The sequence below is a fragment of the Megascapheus bottae genome, chromosome 7 (assembly GCF_031878675.1).
Source record: "Megascapheus bottae isolate mThoBot1 chromosome 7, mThoBot2.hap1, whole genome shotgun sequence".
Lineage (NCBI taxonomy): Eukaryota > Metazoa > Chordata > Mammalia > Rodentia > Geomyidae > Megascapheus > Megascapheus bottae.
In genome coordinates this window covers 45,832,793-45,856,419 of record NC_143515.1, presented here as the reverse complement: position 1 = coordinate 45,856,419, position 23,627 = coordinate 45,832,793, and the positions used below count along the sequence as shown (strand labels likewise).

At 37.8% G+C, this 23,627-nt stretch overlaps 1 protein-coding gene and 1 long non-coding RNA gene across 5 annotated transcripts in view; one reads left to right on the top strand and one right to left on the bottom strand.

Moving 5' to 3' along the window:
* Efemp1 (EGF-like fibulin extracellular matrix protein 1) overlaps window positions 1–14,291 on the bottom strand; it is a 62,515-nt gene extending 48,224 nt beyond the window's left edge. Inside the window, exons 1-4 of one of the 2 annotated variants that reach the window (XM_090336891.1) lie at window positions 14,170–14,291; window positions 12,740–12,827; window positions 9,826–9,874; window positions 9,256–9,663 (exon numbers count right to left, since the gene is read on the bottom strand). In XM_090336891.1, coding sequence (XP_090193017.1) covers window positions 9,256–9,663; window positions 9,826–9,874; window positions 12,740–12,820 — 538 coding nt within the window. In that variant the 5' untranslated portion in view covers window positions 12,821–12,827; window positions 14,170–14,291. Of the gene's footprint in view, window positions 1–9,255; window positions 9,664–9,825; window positions 9,875–12,739; window positions 12,828–14,096 lie in introns of both variants that reach the window. The other variant, XM_090336890.1, reaches the window with a different exon arrangement.
* The window catches only part of LOC150060726 (uncharacterized), a 173,370-nt gene that overhangs the window by 126,213 nt on the left and 23,530 nt on the right, over window positions 1–23,627 (top strand). The window lies entirely within an intron of this gene.

Below are 23,627 nucleotides of genomic sequence, written 5' to 3'. Positions count from 1 at the left end.
TTCTACTCTAATCTGCTTCATTGTGCTTGCATGGAGAGAGGGACATTCATTCCACAGATTAAGTGTTAACTAGTTTTAACAAGAATCCTCTCATCTTTGATGGCAAGTATATCTTTGATCAAGCTTAAATTTAACAGAAGACATGAATATGAATACTCTTCAAATATTAGAGGACTCACACAGACTAAATGGAATGAGATAGGCATCTGAGTATTTGCTTCTGGAAGGATTCCCAATTGCTTTAGTGACTCAAAGATTCTTCAAGGCTAAAGTCAGAGTCAGCTTCCTTTCCTCTTATGGCTCTACACAAAGTGATCCTCAAAAGAACATTGCAACCAGGGTGCTGGGAGGTCATACTGTCATCATAGCTAGTCAGGAGGCTGAGATGTGAGAATCACAGTTTGAACCCATAAAGTCCATAAAACCCTTATATCCAATTAACCACCAAAAAGCCTGAAATGGATCTGTGGCTTGGTAGAAGCCTAGCCTCCAGTGGACAATTTCAGAGACAAAAACTCAGGCCCTGAATTCAAGTCTCAAGAAGGACACACACACACACACATACATCATCATCATCATCATCATCATCATCATCATCATCATCATCATCACCATCATCATCATCATCATCAACAACAACAACAACGACACCCAGGAATGTTTCACATCATATCACAAGTCTGTGCCATGAGCTTGAGCTTAATGGCAGAGATCCTTATAGGAAATATAGATATTACTTGGCAATGATCATTGTCATGTTCAGAACACAACTTAGACTTTCACCTATTGGAAATGTAAGGATGGTTATATTATTTAATTTTTACAGATGTTATAGAGTGATGCAAGGATCACCTATTTCCTCCCCTCCCCCTCTCCGTATCTCTTTCTGTTTCCCCTTCCTTCTTCCCTCCCTTGCCTTTTCTTTTTTCTTTTAGGGTTCTGGGAACTTGAACTCTGCCCCTTGCACTTGCCAGGCAGGTACTCTGCCACTTGAGCCAAGTATCCCAGCCCCTCCTGCTGAGATGAGGCCTTGTCTTTTTATCCAGGCTGGCATAGACTGCTGTCTTCTAATTTACATTTTCCACATAGTTTGATGACAGAGGTATGCTACCACAGGCAGTTATTGAGACAAGATCTTGTTAACTTTTTTTAAAAGCAGGCCTCAAACCATAACACTTCCAATATTCTGAGTAGCTGGTATTAGGGTATGAGTCACTGAGCCTAGTAAGGTTCTTTTATAATCTTCATATATGTCCCCTTTCCTCAAGATTGCAGATGTGGTATCTTTGGTTCAGAATTACAATCCTTACCAGGACTCATGATCATATATTTAGGAATACTTTTATCCCCCTTATTGTTGACTAAGGGAAGGAAGGTAAAAGAAGGAAAAATATTATATTATTTTATCCAACAAAAGAGCATATAATTTTTATGCTTTGTCTTGGCTACTGACTCTTCTCTCTGACTTTGTCTTTGCTACAGAATGCTGTAAAGCATTGTCATCTTACTTTCTGCTTCGCACAACTGCTTCTTTAAAAAAATACATTATCTTTAAGCAGTTGTACAAAATGGTTTCAATTCAACATGTCAGTTTACGAGCATAATATATCTTAAAGTTAAGACTAAATTGAAGTTTCCAGTCTCAATTCTCAGGAGGCATCAGACTCTTGGGATTAATCACGGTTGGGTTCCATCTTCAGTTTCTGGTTCAGTAGGTGTGTGGTGGGCCCTGGAATCTGCATTCCTAGTAAATTGCCAGATGTTGATGCCTTTGGCCTAGGGATCACCCACGGGAAAGTTTTATAGCATAGACACTATTGTAGTAAGGGTGATTATAATGATCTCATTTCTCCTTTTATCTCTAAGAGTTATTCAATGTTTTGAAGGAATTTTAAGGTCATTTTTGGTCTATAAATCAGATTTATACATGTATTCTTTACAGATGCATATTAAACTGTCTTAAACTGACTAACAATTCCAGGGTGATGGTATTTTGAATAGTAAATTATGAAATGACAGGTTATTCAGAGGAAAGTCAATCACTTCTATCACTTTGCATCAACTTCTTTAAAATTTAAGTTTTCCAATTGAATCTCTCAAAAACAAATACTCAAAGAAACAAGCATCGCCTTAAAAGATGTGCTAAAGGCTTAAAGAGAGACTTCTCTGAAGAGGAAATAAGAATGGCCTATAGGCACATGAAGAAATGCTTGACATCTCTGGCCATAAATGAAATGCAAATCAAAACAACTTTGAGATTCTACCTCACTCCAGCTAGAATGGCCATGATCAAGAAATCTAATAATAACAGGGCCAGGAATTTGGCCTTGTGGTAGAATGCTTGCCTAGCATACACAAAGTCCTAGGTTCGATTCCTTGGAACCACATACATAGAAAAAAGCTGGAAGTGGTGCTGTGGCTCTAGTGGTAGAGCACTAGCCTTGAGAAAAGTCTAAGGACAGTGCTCAGGCCCTGAGTTCAAGCCCCACAACTGGCAAAAAAATAAAATCTAATCACAGCAGATGCTGGTGGGGATGTAGCCAGGAGAGATGGCTACTATACTGTTAGTATAGTAAATGAGTGTAAACTCATTCAACCCCTCTGGAAAGCAGTGTGGCAGTTCCTCCAACGACTAAACATAGAGCTCCCCTATGACCTAGCAATCCCATTCCTTGGTATGTACCCAAATGTCCAGAAACAAGGACATAGTAATGCCACTAGCACAACAATGTTCATTGCAGCACTGTTTACCATAGCAAAGATATGGAACCAACCCAGATACCCCTCAGCTGATGACTGGATCAAGAAGATGTGATATTTATACACAATGGAATTCTATGCTGCCATCAGAAAGAACAACATGGCCTAATTTGTAAGGAAATGGAAAGACTTGGAAGAAAATCATATTAAGTGAAGTAAGGCAGACCCAAGGAAACAAAGGCTCAATGGTTTCCTTCATTTGTAATAATTAGTACACATCTAGGACTCTCCTAGCAGAGGATTACAATAGCTCAAATCCTACATACATAAGGTCATATAGGATGAGACTAAATGGGAGGATCTCCAGGATATGGAAACAAGAGCCATATAATGTGTGATTGTTGTTCTTAATGTACTACGTTATTTCTCTTCTTTTTTTTTTCTATTCTTTTATTGTAATATATAGAGGGGTTACAGTTACATTTGCCAGATAGTAGGTGTATTACTTCTCACACATGGATACCCCTTTTCATGTTTTTGTCCCAGTTTTCCTCCCCTCACCCCCTCCCAATCATCTTGTTTTCCCCCTTCCCTTTCCTATACTGAATAATCAAATAAACATATCCAATATATCAGGTAACAAAGTCAGATTTCTCTTTTTTTGCCCTTATAGTTAATCTCATATAGTTACTGTATCTGACTTTGTTACCTGGTATATTGCATATATGTTTATTTGTTTATTTGAAATAGGGAAGGAAGGGGGAAAACAAGATGATTGGGAAATGGGAACAAAAACATGAGAAGGGATATTAATGTGGGAGAAGTAATGCACCTACTACTGGATGAATGTAACTGTAACCCCATACATTATTCCAACAATAAAAAATTTGTTTTCCTTGTAATCAGAACTCCTATCTATTTATATAGCTTCAGAGAATTTGAAGATAAAGGCAATTAACAACAAAAACAATGAAGAACTATAGGTAGGCTAAGTGCCCATTTTACTTTCTTTTTGAAGTTTTTTCAGTTAATATCATAATTTACTAAATTGCAGTCTTGCTTTTGCAAAATATCTATTTTCTTAGATCAAAGCTCTTCAGTGGGCTGTGTAATTATATACAACAAAAATTAGGCATTCTTCCACAAAACTAACCCAAGCAACTAGAGATCCTAATAGCATTAGTCCCAGAAACAAAGGGGCAGTGTTTGAAAGCCATTTGTTAAGGACAATGCCAGGTATGCTGAGCCACTTGATTACACTATAATTTATAAATCTTCTATTGGATATGAGATCACTTAACTTTAAAATGAAAGAAGTCAAAGAAAGAGCCCTTAGCATTTGGGAAGCTGAGCATGTTAGTTCAAGTTTCCCTTTTTCAAAGTACACATATAGATAATTACTTCTTTCCTTTTCAAAACAGTGTTTTTGATTATCCTCTTTATGAAGAAGTTTATGGAAGATAATAGATGGTCCCCAAGAGCGTAGGGTTATTTTATGAAGTTGTTCTTTTAGACTTTAAAAACTTTAATACTTTAGTTAATTCTGTATCACAGGTAATTATGATAAAAAAACAAAATAAAATCACTGAAATTACAGTTGAAAGTTGAACAAAATAACTTTAGTAAAATGAAAAGTTTATAATTGTTACTTAATTTGGCCATATGAAAATCTGAGAAATTCTGAAGCATTTCTAAACATGTGGCTGCTAATGCCTGGGTCCACTGTCTAAGTTAAGTCTACAACAATGCGAACTATGCACTAGCAAACCAGTCCACGGATCCCAACAATTACAAAAGAAGGCTTTTTTGGTACCATATACATAGAAAAGGTGGAAGTGATGCTGTGGCGCAAGTGGTAGAGTTCGAGCCCTGAGAAAGTCCAAGGACAGTGCTCAGGCCCTGAGTTCAAGCCCCAGGACTGGCAAAAAAAAATGCTTTGAGCTAGTTCTTAAAAATCACTGAAATTTGGCTTTTGAAAGTTTAAAACAAAATTATAGAAACAGTCTCACTGATCTGGTTACTAATGGCTCATGCCTATTATCCTAGTACTTAGGAAGCTGAGATTTGGCGTCTCATAGTTCAGAGCCTGCCCAGGAAGAAAAGTATGCAAGACTGTTTGTCCAAAATAGCCACCAGAAGCCATGCTGGAGATGTGGCTCAAATGATAGAGCACCACTTGAGCAAGTGTAAGGTCCTGAGTTCAATGCCTGAACATGAACAAATTGTTCTAACACTAGGACTTTGTCATTCTTCACCATGAGGAACATGAAATTTGGTTATAAATATTTGCTAGGGTGGTCAACCATTCTACTTATTTTAGTCTGGGGCATTTCCAGTGAAATGAGACTTGCAGTTTTAAAATAAGGATAGTGCTGGCCAACAGAGATGGATACACCAAGGAATGTTTTTGTATCTGTCATTCATACCATAGGTAATCAAGATGTTCTGTGCTCTGGGCTTGACTCTAAACCTAGCTTCATTAAGCATTTGCACTGACTTTATTTCTTGAAGCATAGATGTTTCTTTTTGCCAAGTTACTTATACCTGTAAATCTTGATTGAGTTAATTATGGCTTAATTGCCAGCTATACTTAAGGTTTTGAAACTTCAATTAAGGAAACAAATGCCTTCAAAGTTCGCAAACAGATATTGTTTATCTTTCCTATTCCCAAATGACCCTTCCTTCCTTCCTTCCTTCCTTCCTTCCTTCCTTCCTTCCTTCCTTCCTTCCTCCTCCTCCTCCTCCTCCTACTCCTCCTCTTCCTCCTCCTCCTCCTTTTCTCTCTCTGTTGCGCTCTCTCTCTCTGTTGCGCGCTCTTTCTCTCTGTTGCGCTCTCTCTCTCTCTCTCTCTCTCTCTCTCTCTCTCTCTCTCTCTCTCTCTCTCTCTCTCTCTCTCTCTCTCTCTCTCTCTCTCCCCCCCTCTCTCTCTCCTCAAAATATCAGGCTCACACATAATCCTAGCTAATCAGGAGGCTGTGATGCTGTGATCTGAAAAGTAGCAGTTCAAAGCCAGCCTGGGCAGTGAAGTCCATGAGATTTTAACCACCAAAAAACCAGTGGTAGAGCTATAACTCAAGTGATAATGCATTGGCCTTGAGCACAGGAGCTCAAGAACAGCACTCAGGCCCTGAGTTTAAGCCTCAGGATTGGCACACACATATTGTGTGTGTGTGTGTGTGTGTGTGTGTGTGTGTGTGTGTGTGTGTGTTCTCAACTTGAACTAGTGATTTCTAATTTCCTTTCAGGAGAATCACCTAGAAACTACTTAGCAACAATATAGAAAACCAAATGTGAGCCTTCAGTAGTTATATAATACACCGTATATTCATCCAAGTTCTTTTGGCATACATAACTATGTCTTTGAGGTAGATGTTATCTCATGGAAATAATTTCTAAAACCTTATCTATACATGACTCCAGGCATGCAGGTAACACTAAAATGATTTTCATGTAATTTTATAGCTGCCAAAGATAACACCAGTCATGTGAGACTCAGTGTGACTGGCTCTTTCACTCTCTCATTTAGCAAAAAGTACCTGCTGACTATGACTTGATCTTAGGATATTATGTTATTATTTCAAAACTTTTGTTTGTGCCCAGAGCTGAAAAACCTTGGCAAATATATGAAAAAGAATAAAAAATCATGTTTTCATTAAACTATTAAGACACAGACAGCTGGTTACAAAACATAGTTATAGGAAAAAAAGAAGTATGCATTAAAAAATCAAATGATTTTAAAATCATTATGTGTTGTCTGTGAATGCATCTCAGTATAGATCTCAACCCTGTCATAAGAAAATTGCTCTCGGTTTTACGTTATTTAATGATAAAATATACCTGCTGAAAGCTCAGGGCCTGAACACTGTCCTGGGACTTTCTCAAGGCTAGAGCTCTACCACTTGAGCCTCAGCACCACTTCCGTCTTTTTTTTTTCTAGGTATATGGTACAGAGGAATCGAACCCGGGTCTTCGTGCATGCTAGGCAAGCACTCCACCACTAGGCCAAACTCCTGGCCCAGAAATAATTTTTATACAAATATGAATCATGTGTAGACATTCATTTATTCCATTCCAGCCGGCCATGATAAATGTGTTTGGCTTACTGGGCATAAGTATGCAACATTTAAAAGAGAGTGAAGCTCTTTATTAAAACAGAAGTCTTCTCAAACTGTATGATGACGTCAGGAATATAGATCCTTGGAGCACATTATTGTTTTAAACTGAGGTCCTCACAACTTTTACATTGGTTATAAAACATTATTTTGTGCTGCTGGCCTGGAATGAGAATGTCATACATCTGTAGGCAATTAGAAGAAGCGGGGGCTGCGTGTTTGATTAGCTCAATAATAAACGGGCACAAGTGTGACATGAGTTACGTTAGTTAGATTCCCTGGACAGATTATACTGTTATCATATGAAATAACCCCCTTTTATCAACAATTAAGTAAATCCACATTTATGGGCACTTTGCAAAATTGTGAGGTGGGAAGAAATCCAACTTAAGCCTTAAGTCATCCAAAAATCTTTTAACTCTGTTTTCAGTGGTACAGACCACAATCACAAATTTTAGAAACTGGCTGAATTATACAGAACAGTTTGGATTGGAACCGCCCTATGCACACCCAATAAACTGGTACGTATTTACATCTTCCATAGGCAATGCACTTGATAGTTTAAGTTTATAGCTAAAAGAAATTCTCAAGGAAGTCAGAATGGTAACTGTTTCAATATGTAAAAAGTAACTTAGCAAGGAAGTCTAAATATTTTCAAGAAATATCCAAAAGGATTCAGTTTGTACTGTAACTAAAGTGTGTTCTAAGTCTTAAACATGGTCTATCCTACAACTTCTTTATTCTGTTTTAGGCATTGTTCTTGAATTCAGCCAGTGGGATAAAATTTGGCTGTAAACTACTTTGGGTAATGAGCCAATAATTTGTTTCTTTTACTTCCAAGTGTCATTAAAATATATAATATCTGAAGGGCTAAAAGTAATCCAGAAAATTTAAGGCAATATTTAAGAAATTCTAATAAAAGTTTGATTTTAGAAGATATCAGACCTTCCAATCTAATTATATATTCATATAACTCAATTAAAATGTGTATTTCTTAAGTAAACTCAAGGCATTTTCATCAATACTCACTTAACTGTATATACAGGAATAACCTCATCAGTTTATCTCCTTGACATAATCCTTAAATTAAATATTAGAAAATCAAGCAGATGCTGAAATATGCATCATCAATATTGGAATTCTGACTCATGACAGTAATACAAAACAGATGCTTGTTTCATGCTTCCTCTGAGAAGTGACACCATCACTTATTTTTTTTTAAAGTGCATGGGTTAGCTCTTGATATGGGGTCATTTAACACTGCACATGGAATATGAAATAATAAAAGCCAGAACATGATGAGTTTTCTTACTTCATTTTTAAGCCACTTAAAGTCTAGTATCACTTATATGGAAGATAAAATGAGGCACTGGTGAATAGTAAGGTATATCTTCCACTAATCCAGCTATTTGCAGATCCCAACTGTGAGAGGGAAGAAAGTGCTCTCTTCACAACTAGTTAGAAAGACAAAGTTCCTGGGTCCTATCTGTTCAGACAAGATGCTCCATAATACAAGGTCTACCTAATTATCCCTTGGCAGTATGAAAGTAGGGGCCGAGGGCCTTCTTTGACTCCCTATCTCAGTAGCATAATCTTAATAACAGGTGGTTCTGAAAAGGTGTGCTAAGAAGGAAAGGGGAAACAAAAATTCCTTAGCACAATCTAGTTAGCAAATATCTTTATGTCTTCAAAGTCTATGATTCTGATTACTTTGGTAACGAGTCTACAGCTGTTTCTAGAATACACAGTGATGTGTACTCTTTATGAAAACAAACAGAAAAGCAAAGGCTGATGGTGCCATGGTGCAAATGATAGAAGCAAAATGTGCTCAAATGAGAGCTTAAAAAAAAAAGATACAAATGTGCCTAGCTCACCCTCCTCCAAAAGAAAGATAAACAGATGCCTCATTTCTCTGTTGCCTTATGAGGAAAAGAAGCAAGTGGCAAGTTCAGTGTGCACAGCGCAACGTTAAATTCTCATGGAAGAACCTGTTGATTATAACTCTGTCACCCTCCCACCTGGGTTTGGAAGCCAGCTCTGCACTAGCCACCTGGATGACCTCAGGTCCTCAAACTTGGCTGCATGCTAGAGCCATGCCGGGAGCTTTAAAATTACAGATGCTTGGAATTCACCCCCAGAGGCTGTTATTTAATTGTGCTCGGGTGTGGCTTGGCCACTGAGACATTTTAAGGGCTCCTTAGTGACTGTAAATAGGGACAGCTAAGGTTGGGAACCACTGCTGAACTTTCTGAACCACAGGTTCCTCATTAGTGAAGTAATATGACACTCAAGTAACTACTTTTAGGATTATTACAATGATTACCTACACTAATTCAGACAAAGAACTGAGCATATTATCCATGGGAAGCTGTGGAGAAAAATGAACTATGACCATTCTCACCAGCAGCAAGAACTTTCTTGTTAACATCTTGTATTTACTTACCTTGGCACAGGTTATGCTCACTCTGCTCATAGCCAGCTGTACACTGAATCCGGTGGGTGGGGTTGGAGTGAATACGCTGAGGGTCAGCTGGGTTCCGGCGGATGACAAAATTATTTCGGCCAGTCTGCACTTCAGGGCCAACAACTGCAGCAGCACTGGCCACAAAACCACCCCCAGGCATTACACCACTGGCTGCTACACTACTGGCAGATACACTCCCAGTGCTGGCACCTGAGGATGCTTCTGCTCCTGCTCCTGCTCCTGCTCCTGCTGGTGTTTCTTGCTGAGGTTGTTCATTGTTCACAATAATCTGGGCTGTTTTAGGAAGGCACAGGTATCCTCCATAGTGATTGACACATTTCATCCCACCTTTGCAAGCATCTGGGACGATGTCACATTCATCAATATCTGTGGTCAGTAATAAGATAAGTCAGCATTCTTCTTAGAGAGAAAACAGAACATGTAAATACAGGCTCACACCTTTTTGGTGTAAAACAAAAAGATCAGGAAGAACACAGAAGATAAGACAGAAAGCTATGTTTGGAAAAGAAATCTTGAAATCAGGCTCACCTTTGCACTGTTGTCTTACAGGGTCCCATTCATATCCATCAGTGCATTGCTGTAAAGAAAACATCAGAGATGGGGCAGGAGGCAACTGAATGTTTCTCTTAGAAGTCACTTTCAAAGTTTCATTCTACACCAACCACTCTTTTGCTAGAGTCCTAGTTAGATGATGGGATGAGTAGTTAAACATTTTAAGATAAATCTGTGCTTTGGGTAGCTTCAGGGGTCCTTTCCCCTCCTCTGTTGCCTATTAACATTATTCTCTAACTAGATCTGAGAATCGTGCAACACAACTGGTGGTTAGCAAGTAACTAGCTGAATGAAGGCAAGAGATCACTTAAGCAATTTTGCTGATGACTAAAACTTACCAGGGTAACAACTAAACTCAAGTTATCTCCCAGACTAATTTTTTTTTTAGTGTTTCTAACACTGTCCAAGGTGCTACCACCTCTTTCATGATCCTGGAACATAAACTCTGATATCTCCAGTCATTCTCCTTCAAGCTCTACCTACTTGTGACTGTTTTTCTCTTTACCATATTGGTGTGAGCCTTCTTGCCGTGTAAAGAGGCAAGGTTCTTTATATTCAGTACATAGTACCCATGAGTCTTTTTTGCCCTGTTGGTTCAGTTGCTCCTCCATCTCAAGTGCATGTGGCCACAAGCCTCTCATCTATTATCTTCATCATCTTTAGATTCTTTCTACCATCCAGCTCCATCTGATCCGATCTGATCATCCCTTGGACTTTTCTTGGTTATTTTCACCCCTAGCATTTTATTATGATTCTTTTGGACTCTGATGTCTCTTAGGATTTTCTGGCTCAATTCAAGGCCATAATCTCCTTCAAGAATCATCTCAGTGTTCTATTTTCTCTAATAGGCTAGCACCAAAACCTATCACTTCTTTGCATTTCTATTGTTTAGCAATAAATTGTACAGTGTATGTGATAATATTATTATGCTTGCTTATGAACTGTCAGTGTTCTGACAGTCTTTCCAGAGTGAATAGTCTGAATTTTCTCAATCAACAAACTTAAATTCTTTTGATAGCCGTGGGAAGATTGCTTATTCAGATACCTGTCTAGTAAGTAGCCAAATGAACTCTAGCTCTAACATGGAAAGGGAATTTGAAGTTCTCTTATAAACACAAATCAATCCCTCCAAATAGTGCCTTTTAAGCCATGCAAAACTGATAGGTCATTTGGATAATTTTATGGTAAGTTGGGACGACTCAGTGTTCTAAGTGTTTAGTTCATTACATTAGCATATAAAATGTTGGTTGACTAGTAAACAAGCCTAGACTGAACTTAGCTGTTGCTGGCTATGTAGTATAAAACAAGGTAAACCTTCCTCCCCCTTTCTGTTCCACCATTAGCAGGAGGTTAAGGCCACTTGGCTTCATCATTTGCTTTGGGGATGAAAGAGTGTTGCCACTATGGGGTACTCAAGAATAGTGCACCAAGTCTACTTATTAGATATACACTATTCAAGAAAAAAAAGATCTAATCTTAGCACAAAAACGATTATCATAGCTAGGAAATATATTGTAGTAATAGCAAACCCTAGTTCTTAAAACTATAGGGAATAATGTACAGAGACTTTTTTCTGCTAAAAAGGATAAAACTTAAGTAACTAGAAAAAAAGGGTATAGTATGAACAATTGTAAAGACAATAAAACCATGTATTAGATGATTACAAAATAGCAAACCTAGATACATGATGTCTAGTTAGATTGCAAATTTAACTGTAGTTCCCTGAGAAGGTGGTGGCCTGAAGAACATAACATTTTCATTTAAGATAAACAGCACATGCATCCATTTCTCTTGCTTTATTTATCTTCATTGGCAGAAGTTACTGCATTCAACATTAAGTTAAGAAAATATTTATATTGAATTTAATTTATTTATAGTTGGTCAGAAAAACAGAAAAGAATACTTACCAGATGAATACTAATGTTCTAGAGATAACATAGTACCAAAAAAGTGAGATAATGTTTATTATCAGTAGTTGACATTAGCTAGCTTTCAAAATTTTTTTACATTCTTTTGAGTAAGATTAATTTTTAACATTGAGAGCAAGAAGAAAAATGTGTTTTTCATATTCCAATCCAGGACAAATGTCATTCATTTCACAACATTGAATGAAAATCAGAAAACACAAAGTAGAGGTACAAATAAACTCACTCCTATTGAAATAAGCTTTGCCTTGCTCTGTTGTTGCCAAGTTCTTGACAATAGGAAGGAGTCAGACACTATTTTAAATAATTTATTAAATAATGATTATGATCAAGTAATTGTTAATCATATACTATTTGAAAATATTAGCAAGGCTAATAGAAAATTCAAGATTGTGTCATATTCTTTGCATTTTAAATCCAATTTTAGCAAATATTGCATCCTTGCAATACACAAGCTATGTCTGAAGGATAGCTTAGTGAGTTATGGTATAAGTGAATAATAGCCTTTATGAATTCAGTAAAGATCACTTCAAGAATATATCACATGCACAAATGGATTATTGTGCTTACTTGATGCTAAGCATTTTTATTTGGTTTGAATACCATCCTGAACATATGTTCAAATCCAGGCTTCTCATTTCTTTTTTCCCCCACTTCTTATGCCCATTAGTTTATTGAATTTGTTGAAAATATGTACCTGACTTTGATTTTAGATTTAAAGAGGTTTTCCTTTTTGGATCTTGCACAAATCACTACAGTTTGTTCCTCATCTCAATTGGTGATCTACGAAGAACTTTTCAAAAGATCATTTAGGGTTTGTTTACAATAAGGCTTAAATGTGCACTATGCTGAAGTGTTGTTGAATTTATGACCTTTGATATATACATCGGCAGGGGTGGATAACATCTTTCTACATCCTACAATCCAGCTGAAGGCACTTATGGCAAATTCCATCATGCCCTTACCGTGTAAGTGATGGTTTCTTCAGTGTCCTGTGACTTGACCAGTGCCACACTCAGCATAGTTAGGAAAAGGACTTTCAACATGGTGAATCTCAAGAGAACACAGGACAAATATATCTTTAGCATCTGCTGCAGAAAAATTATAACATTTTCAGTGACAAGCAAGAAAGGGGGGAGGGGAGGCTTTGGACCCCCAGATATCCAATTTATAATCTGCTTTCTCATGTCTCCTCCTCTGTCTTCAACCTTCTAGTCTGTCAAACCATGCACAAAAGACCAGTGGCATTTTACTTTATACCATGAAGACATATACAAAGGACATTTGTAGTGCATTGTATACTGCACATGCACAAGCAGGGTAAAGAAAAAGTGTTTAAGGGGGGAAGTAGTGCAATTAATTTCAGATCTCCCCCCCCCCGTGGTATAAGTAGGAGTGCAAATCTCCATTCTCTTGAACATGGATGCCTGTGTGCTCACCTCCGGCTAGTGAAATTCCTTGTACAGTTCACTAAAAATATCCACAAGCCAATATGAATTTTATAGCCCCAAAACTTAAAAGGAGGAGGGAGGATATGCACAGAAATGATGGGGCAAAGGGGGAACAAATGCAGCAGTGATGCTCACTAGATCCTATGTTGAAAATGGGCTAGACAACTTGTGGGTGGGGATGTGAGGGAAAAACTGGGAGGGAGGGAGGAAAGGAGGGAGGAAAAGAGGGAGGGAGGGAGGGAGGGAGGGAGGGAAGGAAGGGGTAACAGTGTTAAAAAAAAAAGTAATGTACTGTTTGCCTGACTTATGTAACTGTAATCCCTCTGTACACCACTTTAACAGTAACAATAAGCAAATAAATAAATAAATACCTCTTAAAGTGGCATTTCTACAACTGTTCCCTAGGCACAAGGGTTTCTCAGCTTCAGGTGGTGTCAAGGAGCCGTCCCAAACATGTGTCTTATTAGTTACCTCACAAGTTACCTTCAAGATCAAGACTGCCTGGGGCCAGAACAGGACTGTGTCCCGCGGGTGGGTATGAGTTTGGGGGTGGTAGGCCTGGTGCCCGCAGGAAGAACCCTTTCCTTACCGTAATCTAAACAAACCGGAGCAGTCCTCCAGAACTGCCCAGCGCTTTAGTTTCTAGCCAAAATCTAGACGCAGCTTAAACTCTCACCACTTTCGCCCGAAACCTTCAAACCCACGCTTATGCGCAAAACCTTGCCGGTTGCTTGTCTGTGTATCACCAGTACTCCAACATGCTGACGGATCGCTCTCACAGAACACACACCTCCACCGCCCTCCCCCTCCAAGAGCCCCTGCGCCGTCTCGAGAAGTCCGCCCCTGCTCTGTACCCTTCGGGGCACCTCACCTTGCTCCTGGGCGCACGGGGTTCCCTTGGGCGCTGGACATGCTCTGTACCACCTGGGGTCTGGGGTTCCTACCTGTGCGTGGGGCCGCGCGGCGCTCTGGGCCCGGGGAAGCAAGGGGATTGCGCAGGAGAGGGCAGCGTTGGTGGGTCTGAACTGGCGAGGTTGGGCAGCTGCGGGAGAAGAAGGAGGAGGAGGTGGAGGAGGAGAAAGGGAGGGAAAGGAGGAGGGGGAAGGGGAGCGGAGGAGGAGAGAGTCGAGGGAGGTGCGAATGCTAAACCCAGGCTACTACCCAGATTGTCAGAGAACTGCTGGGTCCGCACCCTGGATCTAGGGGCTATCCACACTGCCCTGGGCCCGCCCTCCTGTGCCAGCCCCTGTGTTCCAAGGCTCACAGGGACACCAGACGTTTAGGATGTAAGGCCCTGGATTTGAGTCAGCCTTAATGTTCTCAGCCATTAGGCTGCTCTCCTGTCTGAGAGTCCCAGAAACTGCTTTAGTAAAATTCCCCCCAGGGACAAAATCCTCAGAGAGTACATTGACTTAACTCAGAGTAAGTCTTTTTTGCTTTTTCTTTCAAAGTATTATTATTATTATTATTATTATTATTATTATTATTACTTGAGGTAGAGGTCTGCTTCCTTTGTATGGAGAAAAATATTCATTGAATATTTGTGGCTTACTAAGTGCTAGGTATTGGGAATGGGCGACACACTAACCGAATTTTTTTTATCAAATATTTTTATTGTTTTTAAAAAGGTGATATACAGAGGGGTTACCATTTCGTTGAATTCTTTTTAGTCTCTCAACTGCCTTTTTTTTTCTCCGCTTTTTTTCTAACCTCCATTTTCTCTTTTTTCTGTTGGTTCACTTTCTGGAAAGCTGCTCTAAGTTGGGCATTTCACTTCTACCTTTCAGGAATTTCAAGAATCTGGAGGGAGAGAGAGGGAAAAAAAATCTTTTTCTTTTTCTGTCAAATCATATACTCTCCAGATTGTAGTTGTCTCTGAATGCTCCATCTTTAAAGTCAGATAAATAGCTTGTTTTTTTAAGAGCCAACCGTCCACATACAATTTCACTGAAGAGATTAAGGATTTAGCTGTCCAGGATTAGGAGACAGGGCTATGAACAAAGGTGAGAAAGACCCCTAGAGAGGTTACCAGTAAAAGCTACCCTCCTTAACACTGGTTTATTCCACCATGGGTTACACAGGCCTTACCAAATAGTGGTAATTAGCCACAGGTTACTGAGCAAGAACAGAAGTGTTCCAAAATCATTCTGGAATCATTTGAGTACACAGTTTTCCTAACAGCATAGTAGATATCCTATCTAATGCTATCTGATGCCAGTGCCCCTATTCTGAATGTCTCTCTGCATCTTTTCCCAACACCAAATTCAAGTTAGTATTATAAAAATGCGAATGGGGTAAAGATGATTTCTTCAATGTGATATAGGTACAGAGAAGAAAGCTAGATGTACAAGACTGAACAGAATGTAGTTGGAGATTAAAATAACTTTGCCTTTATAAATTGCTCTGCGTTTAGAGAAAGATGAGATTTTTCAGGATTTTAAGACAGTTGGTGAGAAAAAAAATCACTATTATCTTGTAAAAGATTTGTAGATGCTCTTGGCCGCACAGTGTTCAATGTGGTTTAAGCCTCCGTGTCTTTTAAAGCATGTACCTGAATCAAATGTATCTTGTAAATGTGGCTCATTTCTAAAAGTTATTCAAAGAGAGATAGGCTAAATATGTTCAAAAGGACCCATAGTTTTAATCCCTGGAGTACTAGAGACATAAATCACTGCATTAGCCTGTAATTTCTGGACATGTAGCCAACCCAAACAATGTTTGGGTCTACTGAATTTGTAAAAGTTAATTCTTTTATGAAGGTGCTGAAGGAGAAGCCACAACTATTATCAGATTTGGTTGAAGTAGTCTATTTTCTAGAAATAGTTCATTGTTAAATCCATGTATTTATTATTAAAGAATGGATAAAAAATGATTACTGACACCAATAGCCCTGTTAGGTACCTTTGTAAGACTAATGCTGATTAAATTATGTATTTCTTGGCCTGTGTTCATACTGATGTTTAAAAATTCAATATTTGGTTCATGGGGCTCAAACTCAAATCTAGGCACTGTCTTTCAGCTTTTTTGCTCAAACCTAGTGCTCTACCACTTTGAGCCACAGATTCACTTCAGGATTTTGAGTGGTTAATTAGAGATGAGTCTCACAAGGACTTTTCTGCCTCTGCTGGCTTTAAACCACAATCCTAAAATAGCTAGGATTGTGATAGCTAGGATTGCAGGTATGATCTAAATTGACCATTGTTAGCCATAAAAATATGCACATGATAAACACACATACAGATTTCTGATATATTTCTGCCATGATTGAAACAAGTTCTGGAAGTAATTCTTAAGAATAGTCATTTTAGTGCTAAGACTTTTGATTTTGTGTTGTCTTTTATCATGGTCTGGAGTCTATATAAAGTCAAGAGAAAGGACAAATTTAAATGAGCTTTTAGCAATATTAAGTCTTTCTTTTCTTTAAGAAAATAAATCCAAAACATTAATGAGCAGGGTAGGGTGACACATATCTGTATTCCCAGCATGGAAGTCTGTAACAGAACACAAATTTCAGGCCAATATGGACAACATAGTTAGAGTTTGTGTCAAAAATAAAATAAATATATTGACATTGATTATAGGTAACTAAATAAGTTTTTGAAATCTCTTTTAAAGTATATATACATATATATATGTATATATGGTAGCTGATTGTTAAAATGTCCTCCAAGCATAGACCCATGTGACTGGTGGTCCATTTGTTAGCAGAAGATTTACTGTAATGTGTGGTGGTTGCATTGAAGCCTGAGCCTCAAAGAAAATTGACAAATTTGTATTTATGCAGTATTAATTGGCTTCAAGTGTGTCATTGGTGAGTTCTTTGTTTTAGTGATTGCCAGATGTATTATTCTTCAGAATGTATTCAGCAAATCTCTCTTCCTGGATGCCAAATGGACATGAGAGAACTTTCAGTCATCTGGAGCTTGTAAATTGTTCTGAAATAGTTGGAATTTTATTAGAGGCTTGATTTCATCACAGGGCAAAGAATACCTTGGAAGAATAAAAGTCAAATCAATCAGAAATGATTGGAACCAGTAATTATAATTTCCTTGGAGAGATAAAAATGTATGATGTAAATCCACTGCCTTGCAAAGGAGATTGCTTTCTAATAAGTTATCAGAGATTACAGTGCAACCTCAGATGCTGACACAGATGGGAAGTTCCTCTTTCCCTCCTTCCTTCCAAACATAGCTTTTACAGAATCTTCATTTGGCTCATCAAGTTTGGTGGGGTTTTATGCTGATTGTATTACACAGCACGAAATTAGAGATAAAACCCTGTGCAAATCAATAGTTTTATTGCAATATGCACTTTAAAGAACCAGACCATTATCCTTCTACTTTTGCCAGTTTGGAACATTTCCATAAAATTTTGTTGATTTTCAGAATTCTCATTGTTTGCTTTCTAATTTTATTTTTACCTTACTGGCATTATTTTTTTTTTACCTTTACTTCATGGGTTCTTATTATGACGGAGATGAGTCTCCTATGTTCTGCTAGTGAATATTTAATCTTATGTATAAGTAAACTAAATGAGATTTTGAAATCTTTGAAAAATTCCGAGCTGATTTTAGAAATCTATAATTCAAACAAAGTAAAAAAGACTTTGTGTGTGTTAACATGTATCATTTTGAAAAGTGTGCATGAGCATTAGTAAGACAGATTTATAGTTTTATTCCTTGAGTATGTCATACATGATATCAGTGGGCCTCCTGAAACCAAAGCCTAAAATGGACATTATTATTTTCTCTTTGCCTTTTCAGGAATTTTAAAACATAAATTATTTTGAAAAACTAGTCCTAACTTCTTTCTCACGGAAGAATGTGGAAAGGCCAAGTGCAACCCTTTCTACTTAGAATTTATAGTATGCTGCTGATTGATATAATGAATGACAGAGCTGCCTTTTATTGTTGATTTAATAGAGTAAATATGGAAACTCTAGTCAAGGTAAGAGGTTAAAAGTTTACATATCCACAAGAGAGAGATTGCTTAGATTTAGATGTTCTTTTCTTTTCTTGTTTTTTTTTTTTTTTCGGCAGTATTTCAAGACAATGATTATTCTGTTAAAAAAAACAATTACTAGTAATGGGGACCAAGACATGTGGAAGGGTATCAATGTATGTGAATTAATGCACCTTCTATCTGGCAAGTATCATGTAACCCTTTTAATAAATACAATAAAAATATTTAAAAAAAACAATTACTTTTTTTATTACCTTTAAGTAATGATACAAAAGGGTTTCAACAAAATTAGTTAATAATTACAATACATCTTGGTAGATGTCATCCCTTTCATCATTCTTCCCCATTCCTCCCAGCTCAATCCCTGACCTCAATTTTCCTAGTCTCATAAGATATACATTGAATATTATGACTTCATTCTCCTCTCCTTCTTCTCTTCATCTACAACTCTTCCTTTGACCTCCTCCACAGACATTTAAAATGCAAGTAACTCTCTATATTGGTTTCCTTTTCTAAAGTGTTTAGTGAGTTTCATTATATATATGTAGATACATATGTAATGTACTTAGGTCCTCTTTATGTTACCCTTTGTCCTTTATGTTACTCTCTCCCCAAGTAACCTTCCCCCCCTTCCCCCCCATCTCTTGTTACCATTCCCTTTCCTGAGATAGTCTTACTTTTGCCTCAGGTCTTATCATCATCATCATCATCATCATCATCATCATCATCATCATCATCATTATTTTATGAGTAAAAACATGGAATATTTGGCTTTTGGGGCTTGTTTTGCTCAACACAGCTCCTAGAATTCTAAGAAATAAATGTCCTTTCTTTATAAATTACCCAGGCTTACGCATGTTACTATAAGCAACAGAAAATCAAAGTATTCTCAGTCCTGCACTTTTAGATAATCAGTTTAACAGCCTGGCAAGTCATAAGGATAGTTGCCATTATTATTATTATTATTATTATTATTATTATTATTATTATTATTATGAAGACTATTATATCCTCAGTGTATTGTCTGAGCTTCAGTGGAGATGAAAGTGCAGGCATCTCATATGAAATTATAATTTAATCTGTAAGGTTACTCCATCACTTGTCAGCTCAGATACAGAGGATCTCTGAGCTCTTTGGGAAAGTAATCCTAGACTTCATTTTGGATTTCCTGTAAAAAAAAAAAATCTATTCTTGCTATGTGTGCTGGCTGATTTTGGCCGTGATTCATCACCAGTACCTTTCTCCTATTCACCATACCATCCCCATACCATCTAGCTTTCCTTCTTTTGACCATTGTCTCCCCCCCCCCCAATTTGTTTTTCTACTTAGTAGCCGAGGAAAGTTAGATTTCTTTTTTTTTTTTTGCCAGTCCTGGGGCTTGAACTCAGGGCCTGAGCACTGTCCTTGGACTTTCTCAAGGCTAGAGCTCTACCACTTGAGCCTCAGCACCACTTCCGGCTTTTTTCTATGTATGTGGTTCCAAGGAATTGAACCCGGGTCTTCATGCATGCTAGGCAAGCACTTTAACCACTAGGCCAAACTCCCGGCCCAAGAAAGTTAGATTTCTTAAACTAATATATTCTACATGGAATAGGCAGCCACTGAGGCACAGAGATAAAGGAGACTTTATCCCCTTTGTTCCTACTCCTGTCTCAACATCTCCTTGAAAATGAATTCGAGCAAGTTAGAAACTATTTTAAACGAAGCCAAGCATTGTTAGTTTTTTTTTTGTAATTCAGCCTTATGACCATTTTCCTCATATTTATCAAAGGTACAACAACACTGAGTCTGCTGTGTATTTAAATCTCAAATGTTTTATTTATTGTTATTTGTGTGTGTGAGAGCTGGTCCTAGAGCTTTAACTCAGGGCCTAACCCCTGTTTCTGAGCTCTTTTGCTTAAGGCTAGCACTCTACCACTTGAGCCACAGCTCCACTTCAGTATTTTTGGTGTTTAATTGGAGGTAGCAGTCTCCTGCCTGAGTTGGCTTTGAAATGCTCAGATTTCAGCCTCCTGAGTAGCTAGGATTATAGGCATAAATCACTGCCACCTGGAAAATATTAAATCTTAATGTACTTTTTATGATTATATTTCAAAGCTGAAGACTAATCCCACCTGTATATCTCATAGAAATTTACCTGAAATATATTGAATGCATCAGTCAGAGGAAGCAATATATACAAGATAGACAAGACACAAAGACATCTGATTTTTATTTGTTTTCTTTAGGGAGCTCATTAACACTTAGATTTTGTTAAATTTAGATGCAGAGTAGGGTGGATGGTGGGATGAAGTTAAAGATTCAGGAATGATTGATACTGTGGATCCTAAGAAGGGGCTGGAACCTGTCCTGTGGTTAGTGAGTACTGGTGAAGAGTTTAGGAAGGAGATTGGTAACTCAGACTTTAACAATATAAATATGACATTGGTGATAGAAAGGGTAGTGGGTGAATTTTTAATGGGAGGTATGGGGTTTAAGGCAATTGGAAACCTGTTTGAATGTTGTAGGTCATATATGGAGAAAACAAGGCGGGGCCAAAGTATGTTCAGAAGGCAGGATGCTGGTACATGGCAATAGTGGGAAGAAGAAAGCTCTTGGGTTTGCTTCTAAGATATTACATAGGTGATTGTGTAATAGCTATTAGTAGTGGAATATACTAAAGACAATAAGGGCTGAGGGTACAGAAAAGGAGAGAGAAAAGCTGATGAAGTTTCTTGAGGACTTTTTACTCTCCCAAATGGAAGTGGATCTGAAATATTGCCTAGTTTTCTTTCCAGACATATAACACACATTTGATAGATATTTATCTAGGCCTGAGAGCATTTTATAGTAACATAGTGAAGAGGCATATTATTAGAGTAAGACTCAAGAGAGATCTGGCTTATTTGTTAGTTTATCAGTCTTCCACAGTGATAAAGAATATGTTGTCAAACATTTTTTTTTTTTTACATCTGACTGAGTTCACAAAGAAGAGGCGGTTGCTGTTTTGTCTATGTTTGATCGTGGCAGAAATTCGCAACAAAAGTGTGTTGGGTGAATCACTGAATGAATAGTTAGGATTTTCTTGGAAGATGTAGTTTAGTTGCAGTCTTACAGAACACACACCATAGGATGGCTCCCTCTCTCCAATCCCCTTGTCAACAGTGATACTCAGCAGCTTTCTTTTGTGAGTCCATTTGCTTGCATTTGGTTTTTCTAACGATCTTGTTTTCTCCTCCCCCTCCAGTTTATTATTATTATTGTTATTATTAGTATTATTATTAGTAGTAAATAGTAGTATTAGTATTATTACTATACTACCATTTGGGTTCCCCTCCCTCCCTCCCTCATTCCCTCCCTCCCTCTCTCCCTCCCTCCCTTTCTTCTCTCACTTCTCTCCCTTCTTTCCTCACTTCCTCCCTCTCTACCAGCCCTTTTTTCCTCCCCTCTTGGTGGTTGTGGGGTTTGAAGTCAGAATCTTGTGCTTACTAGCAGACATTTACCATTTAGGTGCATATCCCCAGATCTTTTTGTCTTCAGTTAATTTTCACATAGTTGCACACTTTATGCTTAGAGCTGGTGTTAGATCATCATCTTCTTTTGTTTTCCATATAGCTGAAATCACAGATGCATATCACCATTCCCACCTTGGCTGTTTAGATGGTGTCTCATTCTTTTCGCACAGGCTGACCTTGAACCTTGATCTTCCTAATCAGACCTGCCAAGTAACAGGAATTACAGATGTGAACCAATGTGCTGGGCACCACTTAGATTTCTTTAAGTGAAATTTTATAAATATGTTGTATTACTTTGAATCCCTATTTTATTTGGTGAGATTTAAAAACATATGGCCTATTTAAGATTCAATCAAACCCCCAAACTCTAGAGTCAACTTGCATTTATAATATTGATCATGCTTTTTTTTTTTTTTTTTTGCCAGTCCTGGGCTTGAGCTCCGGGCCTGAGCACTGTCCTTGGACTTTCTCAAGGCTAGAGCTCTACCACTTGAGCCTCAGCACCACTTCTGGCTTTTTTCTATGTATGTGGTACCGAGGAATCGAACCCGGGTCTTCATGCATGCTAGGCAAGCACTTTAACCACTAGGCCAAACTCCCGGCCCCTTGATCATGCTTTTATGAAGAGTTAAACTAGCTTCTGATTTATGGAAATAACATTTAAATGAAAAAGCTCTTAGTTATATATCTGAAACTGATTGAGTGTTCCTAAATTATAAAATATTAACGCTTATTACTATATAATCTTCAAGAAGCCCATTAAGTTAGCAAATTCTATGAAAAATAGAACTTAATAACCAAATTATTTATGAACAGTAGTGCAGACTAAATTATTGGTTTTATTACTATACAGAGATACTAGTGTTTAATTTGATGGTTAAATTTAGGTGGTTATTTACAGGCTAACTGCCAATGTATTGTATTTGAAATTATTCAATATATTTTTATTGTAAAACTTGACAAAAATGTGTGTGCACTCTCATCATCTGAGTGATTTGTTTACACATGTTATGTATTTAATATTAAAAGTTAATAGATATACACACTTATAGACAGTGTAGAATTTACAATATATATAATATGTAACAATCCTATTAGGGAAATTGCCTTACCTTTTGTTTCAAACATTTATCATTTCTTTGGGTTGGTAATATACAAAGTCCTCTCTACTAGCCATTTGGGTGTTATTTATTTATGTTTACAACTGCTCATGTCATTTAATAAAAATGTGATTGGTTCCTAAGTTTTTCTACAAATATTTGTAGAATACAATCTATAGTGAGCATTGGGTTTATCATGTTGGCTTTATGAACATTACATTCTGGAGGGAGGTTCAAACATCCATATAAATGGGCAGTTATAATATGATGTATTTGACAAGCAACTAAGAATGACAAGATGAGGCAACTCATAACATTGGAAGGCCAGAGGATACTTGCTTCCCAGAAGGAGCGAGGTCTAATGTGAGTCTTGGAGTATGAATTATCCACAAGAGAGAAAATAGCCTCATTGAAGTCTCAGAAAGCCCACAGGGAAGCTATGTTCAGTATGAAGAGATCTAGTAGAGGAAGAAAGAGGGTTAAGGCTGAAGTAATAAACTGGGGCCTGATTACAAGACCCTTGTTTGTCAAAGTAGGGGACCTATGGAGCATGATACTTAATGGGCTTTGAATAGATTTAAGTCAAAAACTGTTGACTGACTTTAAAAACAAAAATATATTTAGAGCTGTGTTAGTGGCTCATACTTTAATCTTAGCTACTCAGGAGGCTGAGATCTGAAGATCACAGTTCAAAACCAGCCCAGTTAGAAAAGTCCCTGTGAAACTTATATCTCCAATTAACCATTAAAAACCATATGTGGCTCTGTGGCTCAAAGTGGTAGAGTGTTAGTCTTGAGCAAAAGAGCTCAGAGACAACACTCAGGCACTAAGATCAAGCCCTACAACG